The sequence below is a fragment of the Cetorhinus maximus genome, chromosome 9 (assembly GCF_964194155.1).
Source record: "Cetorhinus maximus chromosome 9, sCetMax3.hap1.1, whole genome shotgun sequence".
Taxonomy (NCBI): domain Eukaryota; kingdom Metazoa; phylum Chordata; class Chondrichthyes; order Lamniformes; family Cetorhinidae; genus Cetorhinus; species Cetorhinus maximus.
The window spans coordinates 52,034,384-52,051,210 of record NC_135887.1 but is presented as its reverse complement, the minus strand read 5'-3'; the positions used below and the strand labels follow the sequence as shown (position 1 = coordinate 52,051,210).

At 41.9% G+C, this 16,827-nt stretch overlaps 1 protein-coding gene across 5 annotated transcripts in view; it reads right to left on the bottom strand.

The window, feature by feature from the left end:
• Nucleotides 1–16,827, bottom strand: part of zzef1 (zinc finger, ZZ-type with EF hand domain 1) — a 283,385-nt gene that overhangs the window by 187,633 nt on the left and 78,925 nt on the right. For all 5 annotated transcript variants that reach the window (XM_078548719.1, XM_078548721.1, XM_078548723.1 and 2 more), the window contains exons 15-18: nucleotides 8,866–9,047; nucleotides 8,430–8,563; nucleotides 8,245–8,315; nucleotides 2,681–2,795 (exon numbers count right to left, since the gene is read on the bottom strand). In XM_078548719.1, coding sequence (XP_078404845.1) covers nucleotides 2,681–2,795; nucleotides 8,245–8,315; nucleotides 8,430–8,563; nucleotides 8,866–9,047 — 502 coding nt within the window. The remainder of the gene's footprint in view (nucleotides 1–2,680; nucleotides 2,796–8,244; nucleotides 8,316–8,429; nucleotides 8,564–8,865; nucleotides 9,048–16,827) is intronic.

Genomic DNA, 16,827 nt, shown 5'->3' with positions numbered 1-16,827 from the left:
AAGCATAACCTCCCTGCTTTTGTATTCAATTCCCCTCACAATAAATGATAACATTCTATTAGCTTTCCTAATTACTTGCTGTACCTGCATACTAGCCTTTTGTGATTCAAGCACTAGAACACCTAGAACCCTCTGCAACTCAGAGCTCTGCAATCTCTCACCATTTCGATAATATGCTTCTCTTTAATTCTTCCTGCCAAAATGGACCATTTCACATTTTGCCACATTATACTCCATTTGCCAGATCTTTGCCCACTCACTTAGCATATCTATATCTTTTTGTAGCCTCCATTTGTCATTCAGCCCTTCAAGACGGCTCCGCCATTCAATATGATCATGGCTGATCGTCTAACTCAACGCCATACTCCTGATCTCTCCCCATACTCCTTGATGCCTTTAGAATCCAGAAATCTGCCTATTTCCTTCTTAAATATATTCAGTGACTGGCCTCCACAGCCTTCTGTGGTAGAGAATTCCACAGGTTCCCCACCCTCTGAGTGAAGAAGTTTCCCCTCACCTCAGTCCTAAATAGCCTACCCCATATCCTGAGACTGTGACCCCTTGCTCTAGGCAACCCCAGCCAGAGGAAACATCATCCCTGCATCCAGTCTGTCCATCCCAGTCAGAATTTTATATGTTTCAATGAGATCCCCTCTCATTCTTCTAAACTCCAATAAATACAGGCCAAGTCGGCCCAATCTCTCCTCATATGACAGTCCTGCCATCTCAGGAATCAGTCTGGTGAACCTTTGCTGCATTCCCTCTATGGCAAGCATATCCTTTCTTAAGTAAGCAGACAAAAACTGCACACAATGCTTCAGGTGTGATCTCACCAAGGCCCTGTACAGCTGCAGTAAGACATCCCTGCTCCTGTGCTCAAGTCCTCTCACAATGAAGACCAACATAACATCTGCCTTTTTAACTGCTTGCTGCAACTGCATGCTTGCTTTCAGTGATGGGTGTACAAGGACACCCAGGTCCCTCTGTACATCAACATTTCCCTATCACTATTTAAATAATACTCTGCAAATCTGTTTTTCCTACCAAAGTTGATAACTTTATACTTATCCACATTACACTGCATCTGCCACGTATTTATCCACTTACTCAACCTGTCTAAATCACCTTGAAGCCTCTTGACACCCTCCTTACCACTCACATTCCCAAGTTTCGTGTTGTCAGCAAACTTGGAAATATTACATTTGGTTCCCTCATCCAAATCATTGATATATAGTGAATAACTGGGGCCCCAAGTACTGATCCCTGCGATACCTGACAAGTCACTGCCTGCCAATCCGAAAAAGACCTGTTTATTCCTACTCTGTTTCCTGTCTGCTAACCAATTCTCAATCCATGCCAATATATTAGCCCCAATTCCATGTGCTTTAATTTTACACATTAACCTCTTATGTGGGGCTTTTCAAAAGCTTTCTGAAAATCCAAATACACATCCACCAGTTCTCCCTTATCTATTCTGCTAGTTACATCCTCAAAAAAACTCCAGTAGGTTTGTCAAACATGATTTCCCTTTCATAAATCCATGTTGATTTTGTCTAAGCCCGTTGACTGCAAGATGGAGGAATTACTGTCCTTCAGATACACTATGCACTAACCAGATTGTGGTGTCGTGAGACAACAATAGGCAGAGAGTCAAACTGAATGCTCCAAATCAGAGTGAATCCGTGTAAAATCAGGAGTTTTCTGAAATCTGCTTCAGAGTGAGAGAGCTGGACCTCTCAATAAATGACGCTACAATGCAGTGCATTCCAGTAGCCAATACCTAGCCCCTCAAAATACAAGTTTACAGCTGGAACATAAGATATGATCAGGGCAACTTACATTTATATGTACTTTAACATAGTAATTCATCCAAAGGTGTTCACATGTGTTATCAAACTAAATTTAACGCCAGCCAAGATGTTAGGAGATGTAAGAAGATGGACCAATAGCTTAGTCAAAGGGCTAGGTTTCAAGGAGCATCTTAAAGGGAGAGAGAGAGACAGAGGTTTAGGGAGGAAATTCCAGAGCTTAGGGTCTAGGTAGCTGAAGGCACAATGGAGCAATGAAAATTAGGGGTGTGAAAGAGGCCAGAATTGTAGAAGTACAGAGATCTAAGGGTTTTGAAGCTGGAGGGAGTTACAGAGATAAGGAGGTCGAGGGATTTGAAAACATGAACAAGAATTTTAAAAATCAAGGTGCTGCCTAGCAGATATCCAATGTAGGTCAGTGAGCACAGAATATTCCATGAATACATACCAACTACAGGATAACATCCCCATCAGGAAAGGATTCTTTCACTATCAGTTACTTATTTAAGGATGATATAACTATCAGAATCACTTTTTTTTTATTTTGGCAGAGTGGGGAGGAGGAGAAAGACGACACCAAAGATCATAGAAGACTATAAATTACACAAATAAGTAAAGGCAGGTGTACTATTTGGTCTATTCCATTTTTTTTAAACCTAACTAATAAAAGTTTTATGAACAGGCAAATATAAGTTTCCTTAAGGACTGATCTAAAGTAAGGAAAACAATTAACATTTTTTAATAAAAATGTGACTAAAACATAATATAATAGCTTCATGTCTTTCCCCAAAAATCTTCATTCAGTCCAAAGTGTACAAAATCAGCAAATCACTCATTTAATCTCACTCTAGTACAGACAACGAGCCTCTTACCTCTCGTTTTGCTACTAACAGCAAAGTATCCATGACCATCATTACTGGGTTAATGTCAAACTCTGCCGGAACCCCCTTCTGTGGTAACTGAAGCAGCCCACTTGGGTCTTGATTGCTATATCAGAAAATGATACAATTTACATCAATCAAAACTGAAGGGCTTGTCCGAGCTGGAAAAAAACAATTTAAATCTATGAATGCAGTATACAAATGGGCATCACAAAATACTGTATAGGGCACCTAAAAAGTAAAGAAAAAAAAATACATTTGGGGGCGACAATGGGTATTCAGCTTTTGCTCTTTCTCATTCCTTTGGTCAAAGGGCTCTTCTGACTTTCTAACTCATACAGGCTGCCAAGCATCTTTCTAATGATAAATATTACTGATAAATTATGTAAAAGAAAATAATAAAATTCCAGGATGGATCCCACCAGAATATTAAAGAAATTATTTTCCACACGGAGGGAGGAAACAATAACAAACTGGAACACGAAGAACACCAATGGAATTTTGCAACCACAGTTAAGCAATGCAGACCAACTCTAATGTATCACAGTCAGAACACTCTGTCCCTTAAGTACATTAAATCACAATGTGGTTTCTGGATTTTTTTTAAAACATAAACTGAACATGAAGGTTTTATTGCTAACAATCCCAAGAAAGATTATACTGGATAGAATGGGCATTGTTCCATTTTCAGGATTGGAAACACGCCAATAGAAAACTTACAGTAGCCATCGTGTAAGAGCTCTAGAAAAATTCCTTATTGATACACTTATAGATGAAAATACATTTGTAACATATGTTTGAAATTTTATTTTAGATTAATTAGGTCAGGGAGGCCTGGGGACACAGCTCAAGGCAAGTTTGAGGATATGCTGTTCTGTAAGGATGGAAGAATTATATCAGGTAACTTAGAGCTGGTTCTGCTAAAATGAACTTGTGTGACTGATGTGTCTAATTAACAGCAAAATACATGATGTCAGTTATAAGCTTCTGAGGTCAGTTGGAGGGTATTTTCTATCACTCTGTAGATTGGAATATGCTTATAAATGGCCAAAATCGAGGAATCCGGTAGGAGCTGGCTGGCTTTCATATTTTTTAAAAAGTGCTGCACAGAAATAGGTTTGTGAAACAGAATGATGCCTGAGCAGGCACAGCTCCAAAAGACAGCAGGATATTGAGGATCAATTTGCATTCTCGAATCTGAAACAAATTATTTGAGCATTGACAGCGCTGTTTACATAAGTGCGTTTTCATACAAATAACTTCCTAAGGCATATCACAAATGAGCAAAGAGAAAGCACCAACTCAAGAAGAGGGGGAACGTTTGGAGAACTGGAGGTGGTTCATAAGATCTTTTACAAAAGGAGGTGGAGCGATGAAGAGATTTGGAGAATTACTTCTATTGCATTAAATTTAAAATCATCATTCTCAACATTGAATGACCTCACCCCACCAGATCTATAAGATCTGCTCCAGTTAAGCAATGGCAATCTAAATCCCCATCAGCAACACAACAATGCTAATTAATGCAGCATCAAACAGTTAAAAGGGGGACCAGGCATGAGGTGGCAGGAGTGCAGGAGACTGGGGGCGTTCAAATCTCAGGGGGAGGGGTGCAGGGAGGAAAGGGAAAGATTCAATAGATGCAGCTGCACACTGCCACTTTCTCGGCTTCCTCATACATCATACTGGAAGTACAGAAAGCCTGTTCCTGCCCCACGGAACTCATTTCTTGCTATCTTGACTCCATTCTCTCTCCCCTTCTCCAGTCCCTTCCCACCTACATCCATGATTCCTCTGACACCCTACATCATATCAACAATTTCCAGTTCCCTGCCCCAACCGCCTCCTCTTCACTACGGACGTCCAATCCCTCTACACCTCCATCCCCCACCGGGATGGTCTGATCGCTCTCCGTTTCTTCCTCGAACAGAGGCCCGAACAATCCCCATCCACCACTGCTCTCCTCCGTCTGGCTGAACTTGTTCTCACACTGAACAATTTCTCCTTAAACTCCTCTCACTTCCTCCAAATAAAAGGTGTGGCTATGAGTACCCGCATGGGCCCCAGTTATGCCTGTCTCTTTATGGGGTATGTGGAACATTCCTTGTTCCAGTCCCACTCCGGCCCCCTCCAACAACTCTTTCTCCGGTACATCAATGACTGCTTTGGTGCTGCTTCATGCTCTCATCTGGACCTGGAAGAATTTATTAATTTTGCTTCCAATTTCCACCCCTCCATCATTTTCACATAGTCCATCTCTGACACTTCCCTTCCTTGACCTCTCTGTCTCAATTTCTGGTGATAGAGTGTCCACCAATATTCATTACAAGCCAACCGACTCCCACAGCTTCTCACACCCCGCTTCCTGTAAGGACTCCATCCCATTCTCTCAGTTTCTTTGCCTCTGTCACATCTGTTCTGATGATGCCACTTTCAAAAACAGTTCCTATGACATGTCTTCCTTCTTCCTTGACCGAGGTTTTCCACCCACGGTGGTTGACAGGGCCCTCAACCATGTCCAGCCTATCTCCCGCGCATCCGCCCTCACACCTTCCTCTCCCTCCCAGAAACATGATAGGGTCCCCCTTGTCCTCACTTATCACCCACCAGCCTCCACATTCAAAGGATCATCCTCCGCCATTTCCGCCAACTCCAGCATGATGCCACCACCAAACACATCTTCCCTTCACCCCACCCCGGCGGCATTCCGCAGGGATCGTTCCCTCTGGGACACCCTGGTCCACTCCCCCTACACCTCAACAACCTCCCACGACATCTTCCCATGCAACTGCAGAAGGTGCATCACCTGCCCCTTTACTTCCCCTCTCCTCACTGTCCAAGGGCCCAAACACTCCTTTCAAGTGAAGCAGCATTTCACTTGCACTTCCCTCAATTTAGTCTACTGCATTCGCTGCTCCCAATGCGGTTTCCTCCAAATTGGAGAGACCAAACGCAGACTGAGTGACTGCTTTGCGGAACACCTTCGGTCTGTCCGCAAGCATGACCCAGGCCTCCCTGTTGCTTGCCATTTCAACACTCCACCCTGCTCTCATGCCCACATGTCCGTCATTGGCCTGCTGCATTGTTCCAGTGAAGCTCAACGCAAACTGGAGGAACAGCACCTCATCTTCCGACTAGGCACTTTACAGCCTTCCGGACTGAATATTGAGTTCGACAATTTTAGATCATGAACTCTCTCCTCCATCCCCACACCCTTTCCGATCCCCTTTTTTTCCAATAATTTATATAGATTTTTCTTTTCCCACCTATTTCCATTATTTTTAAAAGTATTTCCATCCATTGTTTAATCTCTACCTTTTAGCCTATTTCGATCCCTTCTCCCCACCCCACCCCCACTAGGGCTATCTGTACCTTTATTATCACATTCCTTAGATAATATCACCACCTTCAACACCTCTTTGTCCTTTTGTCTATGACATCTTTTGGTTATCTCCACCTATCACTGGCCCTCTATCCAACTCTACCTGTCCCACCCCCACCCCCTTAAACCAGCTTATATTTCACCTCTTTTCTATTTTTCCTTAGTTCTGTTGAAGAGTCATACGGACTCGAAACGTTAACTGTGTTCCTGTCCGCAGATGCTGTCAGACCTGCTGAGTTTTTGATTTGGATTTCCAGCATCCGCAGTTTTTTGCTTTTATGATACTAGAAGTGCTGGTGAACAGAATACAGAAAAGAGGTTTAAGGACCTGCTGAATGCAGAAATAAGGAATCTTTTTTGAGAATGACTCTGAAATAGTGGATGGGGTGTTGGATGAAGACAGCAAAGCAAAATAGTGCGCGCTGTGGTCTAGTAATAGATGATTAATTAGTTGTACATCCGGTATGTGCGAATTTGTGTTCCTCAGACAAAACTGACTGGGTTGTAGTAGAGAGCAGCAGTGGTAATGAACAGGGATAATTTTGCTTGGGATAAAGAAAGGGAGAAATGAGAGGGTGGCTAACAAATTGACAGCAACCAAGGGCTCTCGATGAGTGGGGATCAGAAGTGGAAGTTTGGGAATTCGAGACTGAAAAAGGTCCAGAGTTTTTTTTGTTTGATGGGAAGGTGGTGGAAATAGTGGCTTTGTAGGAGTGTAACAGGGCATGTGTGTGGTGAGGGAAGATGAGTAAGTAGTCAGAGCATTTACAGATTGTGGACTTGAGAATACTTCTTTTGACGTTATGGGTAGAAATGTCTATATGAAAGAGGAGATCAAGGAAGGACAGCATGGTGAAGAATTCAAAGGAGAGGGCTAGGGGAGTTAAGGTGAAGATTGACCTCGCTGAGAATGAGGAGCTGCTTGGTGCAGCAGCAGGTGGTACATCTTTGAGGGGCACAGGGAGATAAAAGACAAGGATTTTAAATAATCCTGAAGGAGAAAATGCTAGAGGAGTTTGGGAGAGGCCATGGTGTGATTTGGGGATCAAAGAATGGCACCTCTGCAGCTTGAGCAGGGCTGGTGGTGAATGACAGAGCCTAGCAAAGAGGCTTTGACCAGGAGAGGCTGCCCATAATTTATATTTGATACCTTTTGGAATAATTTTCCAAACAACTAATTTCAACTTTAAGTATAATGGTGTTAGTGTTGCATAAAGCAACAGCTAGATATTAGCCAAATAAGTAGGAGGTAATTTATTGAATATCATTCTGAGATTTAGCGCATTGTTATTGAATTTGAATTCCTCTCATAGATAAAATTTCCTCCAGCTACCAGTAACCTATCCATCTCCCTAGCTCAGCTTCCCCACAATTACAATTGAGTTTACTGTGGACTCCGGCCTTCATTGTTTCTATAATCTTGCAAGAAGAAGTAACAATCTTCTGAGGAGGAAAACTAACCCAGACACTCTTTCCCAAGGCAGATGAATAGTATTAACATAGCTCAAATTTGGACACATCTGGGAACTGTGGATGGAAACACGTTTTGTTTCTTGTCATCAATTTCATTCTGTGCTGCAACTTTACAAAAATGCCAAGTGTTATTCCCACTTACCTGCAGGTCCATTAATATACCTTTATTAACAGATAAAACAGAATTGTTACTTTTCATCCTGTACATACTTTGCATAGACAACCTTGGCTTAGGGGTAGGACTTATGCCTCTAAGTCAGAGCTCCTGGGTTCTAGCCCCACTCTAGGGGCTTTAACACCTAACCTAGGCTGACACTCCACTGTAGCACTGCATTGTTAAAGGAGCCATCGTTCAGATGAGAATCAGACCAGCTCTGCTGTCTCAGGTGAATGTAAAAGATCCCCTGGCACCAACTGAGGAGCAGGGAAGTTCTCCTGGTGTCCTGGGCAATGTTTAATCATCACTGAAAACAGATGATCTGGCCATTTTATCTCCTGTTTTTGGGTCTTGGTCTGTGCAAGTTGTTTGCTGTGTTTCTCTCCATTCCAACAGTGGCTACACTTCAAAAGTACTTAATTGGTTCTAAAGCACTTTGGAACACCCTGAGTGCATGGAAGAAACTAAATAAACACAAGTTATTTTCTCTTTCTAGTCCCCCTTTCCCTTTTTTTAAAAAAGTATCACGCACTTCTCACTCACCTGAAGTAATGACACAGGGACTGGAACGTAATTGTAGCAGACTGAGGTTGAGATGGCTCAGTGATTGTTTCCTGAAAAAGTTAAAGAGTACAAGTTGGGAGGCCTGGGGGGTACAATGTAGTGTGTAGGTTGCACTTTAATTAAGAGGAAAAAAACCATGGCCTGAGTGTAATTCTGAACCTTACCATCATTTTAAAAAGCTGATCACGGCGGGTCTGTACATCTGGAAAAAAGATGGCTGCTCCACTAAGAATGGTATTTACAGCTTCCTTCCTTAGCATCGTCCCGGAAACAGTGTCATATTCTGCATCATCTACTACTACTCAGAGAAAAGGTGATATTCAGAGATGCATAAATTAGGGCCAACTCTACAGCCGCAGTAATGCTGAATACTGGGACATCAATGTCCAACCGTTTACACTACAGAAGACTACGTTGTGAACAAATACATTCTACAGAGGGAAAATCATCCATTCTCACATCCCCAACAGGTATTTACAGAGGAAAATACAGCACTAACATTCACCTACTTAGACATACCAAAATACTTCTTTTAAAGCCAACTAAGAAATAAACAAAACTCAAAACAACTAACACCACCAAATCTGTCTTATTCATTACCTTTACAAAGGTAGGCATAGAGATCCCGAGCTGATTCCCTATCGATAGGGTGCTTGCTCTCAGTGCTAGGTTGTGTTGTTCCCTGCAGCTTTGCAGGTTGATGAGATCCAGACAGTAATATCAAGCAATTCTGAAGCAGTTGTAACAAAATTGTCTGTGCTTGGAGGCACTCGAGTTCTCGACTGCAAGATACAATAAATGAAAGTTACATTTCCTATGTTACTCTTTCCTCAGCAAAGATTGCTGGCCTGAAAGTTTACCAACAGACACACTTTCAAGAAAACTAATGTTTGGACATAATTGTAGCTCCTTTCCTTCTAATCCTGTTTTGTAAGGACAGGGAAGAGGAGAAAGATTTGTCACGATGGAGTCTTAGAGCAGAGTCAGTAGCCCAAATCTTACAGTCCCAATAGTTATGAATGCTGAAAAAGCCACTACTGAGGGTCACAACAGCACCGCAACTTCCAGGAAGACTACTTACCACCAGGACTTGTCAGAGTGAAAACTTGGCCTGACTGCCCTGCAGTTACACCTGTTTTTGCGTTATTTATTTAGGTCTATTCCTGGTAGATGTAGAGTCTAGTCAGGAGAGCAACACCTTAAACGAACAGGAGTGACTGTTCCATGCCTCACCCCACCCCACATCCCCGCCCCAAAGCCCTGACTCCTCTCAACCCTGGTTCCACCACCACATTGATGTCAAAGAAAAGCTGAGGAGGGGAAGAGAGAGGAGCAGAGGGTGAAAGGGGCAGAGCCAGGAAGTGGAAGCCAACAGGGAGTTTCAATTGGGACTGCAGCAGTTCAAGAAGGCAGCTAACCACCACCTTCTCAAGGGCACTAGCGATAGGCAATAAATGCTGGCCCAGCCAGTGAAGCCCACATCCCGTGGATGAATAAAAAAACTCCAAATCCAATAGAAGATGGAAAATTATTAAACAAAAACACTTAACCAAGGTCTGTAGGTGGTGCATTAATTCAGAAGCTGCCACTGAGCTGCAGGTTATACCTCAAAGAGCATGCCTTCAGCTCATGACTTCTCTGGGGTTGCACCACATTACGAGGCCTCCCTAGTCCAATAGCCAATGGATCAACGCTGCAGCCAGGGAGCAAGTTCCTGCCATAGTCTATGGAAATTTAGGCATAAAATTTTAAACGCAGTCAGCGATCTGCACCTCCACTTCACCACTGACCGCAAGATTTGAGCCATTGAGTCATAACAGCACAGAATGAGATCTTTCAGTCCATCAAGTCCATGATGGCTCTGTTAGTCCCATTCCCCCACTCTACCCACATAGTCCTGCAAGTTTATTTCCTTCAAGTGCCCATCCAATTTCCCTTTGCAATCACTGATCATCTCTGCTTCCAAAAGCTTCATTAAGTTAACAAAGTTCCAGGTCATTATTACTCATTACGTAAAAAAAGTTCTTCCTCACATCCACCCCGTATCTCTTGCCCAAAACCTTAAATCTGTGTCCCCTAGTCCAGGTACAATCAGCTAATGGGAACAGCTTTTCTTTGTCTACTTATCAAAGCCTGGTATAATCTTCAACACCTCTATCAAATATCTCCTCAATCTCCTTTGCTCCAAGAACAACCCCATCTACTCCAACCTAATTTTGTAGCTAAAATAATTCATTCTGGTAAATCTCTTCTGCACCCTCTCAAGGACCTTTAACCCCTTCCTAAAGCGTGGCGAACGGAACTAATACAATACTTTAGTTGTGGCCTAACCAGGGCTTTAATTTACAGAGAATCATTGCTCAACTTCACCTCTGCCTCAGCTCATCTGCTAATGAAACCCTCATTCAGTCCTTTGTCACCACTAGACTTGACTATTCTAACGCACTTCTGGCTGGTCTCCCACTTTCTACTCTCCAAAAACTTGAGGGTCATCCAAAACTCTGCTGCCTGTGTCCTAACTCGCAGAAAATCCTGTTTCCCCCCCCAATCAGCCCTCTTTGCTCACTGGCCTACATTGGATCTGGGTCAAATAATGTCTTGATTTCCTTGTTTTCAAATCTCTCCACGGCTTTGCCCCTCCCTAGCTCTGTAACCTCCTGCAGCCCCACAACTCTCCGAGATACCTGTACTCTTCTAATTCTGGCCTCATGTGCATTCCCAATTATAATTACTCCACCATTGGTGGTGGTGTCTTCAATTGCCTAGGCTCCAAGTTCTGGATTTCCCTCCCTACACCTCTCTGCTTCTCTACCTCACTTTCCTCCTTTGAGATACTTCTCAAAACCTACCTCTTTGACCAAGCTTTAGCGCATCTGACTTAACATGTCCTTATTGGGGGGTGGGAGAGGAAAGCGACGAGAGGGACAGCGAATGGAAGGGAATGAAGAGTCGGGAGAGAGAAATAGTGAGGTGGGAGAAGCAGCGAGCAAAGTAACAATTTTTTTACAAAAAGACTGAGCATGTGCAGTTACAGCATGGTTCTTGGCGCATGCACAGGAACCACACTAAAACAAAAATGGAGGCAGTGCTATTTGAGTAAGTTCACTAACTTACAAACCATGCTAAAACAAAAAACGCACTATTAGAGTTAATTTTAATTGGCAATACTTATATAAATCCAAGTTCTTGTTGCTGAATGTAAAATAAACAGGGCATTCAACCAAACTGGTCTGTGTGTTTATGCTCCACCCAACCTCCTCCCACGCTATCAGCATAGCCTTCTATTCCTTTCTCTCGCGTATTTATCCAGCTTTCCCTTAAATAAATCTATGCTATTTGCCTCAACTGCTCCTTGTGGGAGTGATTTCCACAATCTAAGCATTCTCTGGGTAAAGCGGTTACTCAGGAATCCCTGTTTCATTTATTAGTAACTATCTTATATTTATGGCCCCTTGCTTAGGCCACCTAACCTACCAAGCTCCTTCATATCTTAGGGACTTATATCAGGTCACCCCTTCTCTTTTCTAGAGGAAAAAGTCTTAAGCTGTTCAATCTCAATTTCACAGCTATAGTATGGTTAGAAGTAATCCTCACACTAGGTTCATTAAAAGTATATACATTTTGAAAGTGCAAGGCCAGTATCTTGATCCTACCCAATGATGCCTGTTTAGCTATGTAACTAATGCCGACTGAAAGTTTGCTCTTCTCGCTAACATTTATCAAATTACAAGGCATTATTTGCTTTGCAAATGGCCCTGTCACACCAATTTTCATGCACAGAACTTCCCAGAAGCTGAGGGCATTCAGTCAATAGTCCTACAACTGAAAGGCTGCAAAGCTACCTTAACTGTGGTTTCTGCAGTTTGTATAAACCGGTCTGCTGGGTTAATTTTTGTTTGTCACAAGAGCAACAAGCATCATTATGTTGCTGGTGCCATTCACATTCAAGCTGGGACAAGACTGTTTGGCCAAGGTGTTGAAATAAGAGCCAAAGGCAGAGTCAGTCATGCTGACTTAGAAACTGAAATTCAAAAGTAGCACTATTTATTTTCATAGAATTATAGAATGGTTACAATACCACAAGGATGCCATTCCCACCTGTTGTGTCCACACTGGCTCTCTGCAAAAGCAACTCAGCTAGTCCTGGCTCTGAAGAAAGTCATACGGACTCGAAATGTTAACACTGTTTCTTTCTCTACAGATGCTACCAGACCTGTAGAGTTTTTCCAGTATTCTCTGCTTTTATTTCAGCTAGTCCCAGTCCCAATTCCCCTCCCTTTCCCCATGGCCCTGCAAATTTTCTCTCTTCCGATAATTATCCAACTCCCTTTTGAAAGCTACAATTGAATGTGTCTCCACCACACTCTCAGGCAGTACCATTCCAGATCCTAACCACTCATTGTGCAAAAAAAAGATTTTCCTCACATTGTTGGTTCTTTTGCCAATCACCTTAAATCGGTGTCCTCTGGTTCTTGTCCTTTCCGCCAACGGCAGTAGATTCTCCTCATCCACTCTGTCCAGACCCCTCATGATTTTGAGCAATTCTAAAAAATCTCCTCTTCATTTTCTCTTCTCCAAGGCGAATGGCCTCAGCTTCTCCAATCTATCTACGTAATTGAAGCTCCTTATCCCTGAAACATTGCTGTGAATCTTTTCTGCACCTGCTGTGACTTTCCATCCTTCCTAGTGTGGTGCCCAGGACTGGGTGCAATACTCCAGTTGAGGCCAAACCAGTTTTTTATACGAGTTCATCGTAACTTCCTTGCTTTTGCGCTCTATGCCTCTATTTATAAAGCACAGTATCCCATATGCTTTATTAACCACTTTCTCAACCTGCCCTGCCACCTTCAATGATTTGTGCACATTTACTCCCAGGTCCACTGCTCCAGCACCCAGTTTAGAATTGCTCTCCTTGTGTTTCCTAACGAAATGAATTACTCATACTTCAGAGCATTAAATTTTATCCGCCACGTCTGCCCACTCCACCAGTCTACGTCCTCTTGAAGTTTATCATCATCCTCCCCTACACTCCAACTCTCGGTCATTAATATAGATCAAGAAAAACAGGGGTCCTAATTGTTCTTATGCGGTTTCACTTATTCTATGAGTGACTTGAAGATGGTTAGTATATAGTTTTATCTTGAAACTATACATTTACACTTTTTACAAAGACCTCATACTGTTCTCTGGACACAGGCTGTTCTGTGTCTTGCTCTCTTGGAGCAACTTGGTCATCTGACCCTGATGTCATGCTTACATCATCATTGCCTTATTAGCATAACCATTAACCCTTTACACTAACACCAACCCTTTCTTCCATTCTAAAAAACAACCATTCACTACTATTCTCCATTTCCTGTCACTCAACCAACTTCATAAACATGTTGCCATTGCCTCTTTTATTGCACAGGCTTTAACTTTGTTGACAAGCCTGTTATATGGCATTTTATCAAATGCCTTCGGAAGTCCATGTACACCACACCAACTGCATTACCCTCATAAACCCTCTCTGTTACCTCATCAAAAAGCTCAGTCAAAATAGTTAAACATGATTTGTCCTTAACACTGGCTTTCCTTAGTTAATGCACATTTGGCCAAGTGACTCTTCATTTTGCCCTGATTTATTGTTTCTAAAAGCTTTCCCACCACCAAGTTTAAACTGTTTGGCTTGTAGTTGCTGGGTTTATCCTTAAAATTATTTTTTTTGAACAAAGGTGTAATATTTGCAGATTTCCGATCCTCTGGCATCACTCCTGTATCTAAGGAGGATTAGAAGATCATGGCCACAGGATCCACAATTCCACCCTTACTTCCCTGAACATCCTTGGATGCATCTCATCCGGTCCTGGTGACTTGTCAACTTTTAAGTACAGCCATCCTATCTAATACTTCCTCTTTATCAATTCTTAGCCCACCCAGTGCTCCTTTTTCACCTTGATGTGGGCAACATCTTCTTCCCTGATAAAAACAGATACAAAGTAGTCAATTTGTACCTTAGCCATGCTTTATGCCTCCTTGCATAAATCCCTTTTTGGTCCCTAACCTGCCATTCCTCCTTTCACCACCCTTTGACTATTCTATTTATGTGCCTATAGAAGACTTTTGGATTCCCTTTATTAGTTCTTCTCATACCCTCTCTTAAATTCAACCCAAATTGTAGATTGAATGCTGAATTGTATTTCAAAATATATTTTGGTCCCAGTCAAAATATTTTTGAAATCACTACGAACAGTGAATCCTTTGTGAAATTATGGATCTTCATAGTTTTCCATTTGACAGTTATTGGGACAATTTGCAGTACATCAAAATTTAGTTGCTACACCCCTCTTTCCTGTATCCCAGTTAAGCGCCAATAAGTTACACTACACTGTAATGAAGTATGCACCCACAATTCACAGCCAGGCAGATAGGAACAAAGAGCATACGAGTAGGGGTAGGCCATTTGGCCATTGAGCCTGCTCCACCCTTCAGTTAGATCGTTACTGATCTCAACGTCGCTTTCCTGTGCTACCCCCATTTCCCTTGATGTCATTAGTATCTAGAGACCTATCAATTTCTGTCTTGAGCATGTTCAATCTTGCCACTCCAGGGATTAGTCTGGTGAACCTCTGCTGTACTCTCTCTATGGCCAGTATTTCCTTCCTTAGATAAGGAGACCAAAGTTGTATACAATACTCAAGGTGCGGTCTCAACAAGGCTCTATACAATTACAGCAAGACATCTTTACTCTTGTACTCAGATCCTCTTGCGATGAAGGCCAACATGCCATTTGCTTTCCTAATTGCTTGCTGCACCTGCATGCAGGCTTTTGGTGACCCATGAACAAGGACACCCAGGTCCCTTTGGACATCAACACTTCCCAACCTCTCACCATTTAAGAAATACTTTGCCTGTTTTTTCTACCGAAGTGGATAACTTCACACTTACTCACATAATATTCCAGCTGCCATGCTCTTGCCCATTCACTCAGCCTGCCCAAATCCCCTTGAAGCCTCCTTGCATCCTCTTCAAAACTCACATTCCCACCTAGTTTTGTCCATCTGCAAACTTGGAAATATTACATTTGGTCCCCACATCCAATTCATTTATATAGATTGTGAACAAATGTGGTCCCAGCACTAGTACCCAACTAGTAAAGCCTGCTATACTGGGAATGACCCGTTTATTCCCACTCTGTTTTCTGTCTGTTAACCAATTCTCAATCCATAACAGTATATTGTCCCCAATCTCATGTGCTCTAATTTTGTTTACTAACCTTGTGGGACCTTTTGAAAAACTTTCTGAAAATACAAATACAAAGAGACTGGGTCTCTTTTATGCTGCAAGGAACAAACTCAAAAACTCCAAAAAGTTTGTCAAACATGATTTCCCTTTCATAAATCCATTGTGACTCTGCCCAAACATATCATTGATTTCTAAGTGTCTAATTATCACAACCTTTATAATAGGTTCTAACATTTTCCCTACTACTGACATCAAACTATCAGGACTGTAGTTCTCCGTTTTCTCTCTCCCTCCCTTCTTAAATAATGAGGTCACATCTGCTACTTTCCAGTTTGCAGGAACCTTTTCAGAATCTATAGAATTTTGAAAGATAACCACCAATGCATCCACTGTCTCTACAGCCACCTCCTTCAACACTCTGGGATGTAACTCATCAGGCCAAGGGGATTTTTCAATATACAATCCAATTAATTTCGAGTACTATCTCTTTATTAATACTAATTTCTCTCACTTCTTCATTTTCACAAGTCCCTCGGTTCCCTAGTATTTCTGGGAGATTTTCTGTATCTTCCTCCGAGAAGACAGACCCACAAAGTAATTGCTTAATTTCTCTGCCATTTCCTTATTCTTCATTTTAAGTTATCCTGTCTCCACTTGTTATGGACCCACTTTTGTCCTTGCTAATCTTTCTTTTTCACACGCCTAAAGAAGTTTTTACAGTCCACCTTTATGTTTCTCGGTAGCTTGCATTCATATTTTCTTTTCCCTTTCTTAATCAATTTCTTAGTCTTCTTCGCTGGATTCTAAATTGCTCTCAATCCTCGGGCTTACCACTTTTTCTGGCAACCTTATAAGCCACTTCCTTTCATCTAATGCAATCTTTAACTTTTTTTACAACAAAAACAAAAATAGCTGGAAAAACTCAGCAGATCTGAGAGCATCTGTAGAAAGGAAGACAGAGTTAATGTTTCGAGTTCGTATGACTCTTTAACTTCTTTTATTAGCCACAGTTGATTCACCTTTCCTGCTGGATTTTTGTGTTTATGGGGAATATATATTTGTTGTAGACAATGTAATACTTCTTTAAATACTAGCTATTACTTCTCTACTGTCAATTTTTTTTTAGTGTATTTTCCCAATCCACAATGGCCAACTTGCCCCTCATACCTTCATAGTTTCATTTCTTCAAATTTTTAAGACCATAGTTTCAGGATGAACCATTTCACTTTCAAACGAAATGTAAATTCTATATTATGGTCATTATTTCCTGAACACTCCTTTACAACAAGGTTATTAATTATCCCTTTCTCATTATATAATACTAAATCTAAAATAGCC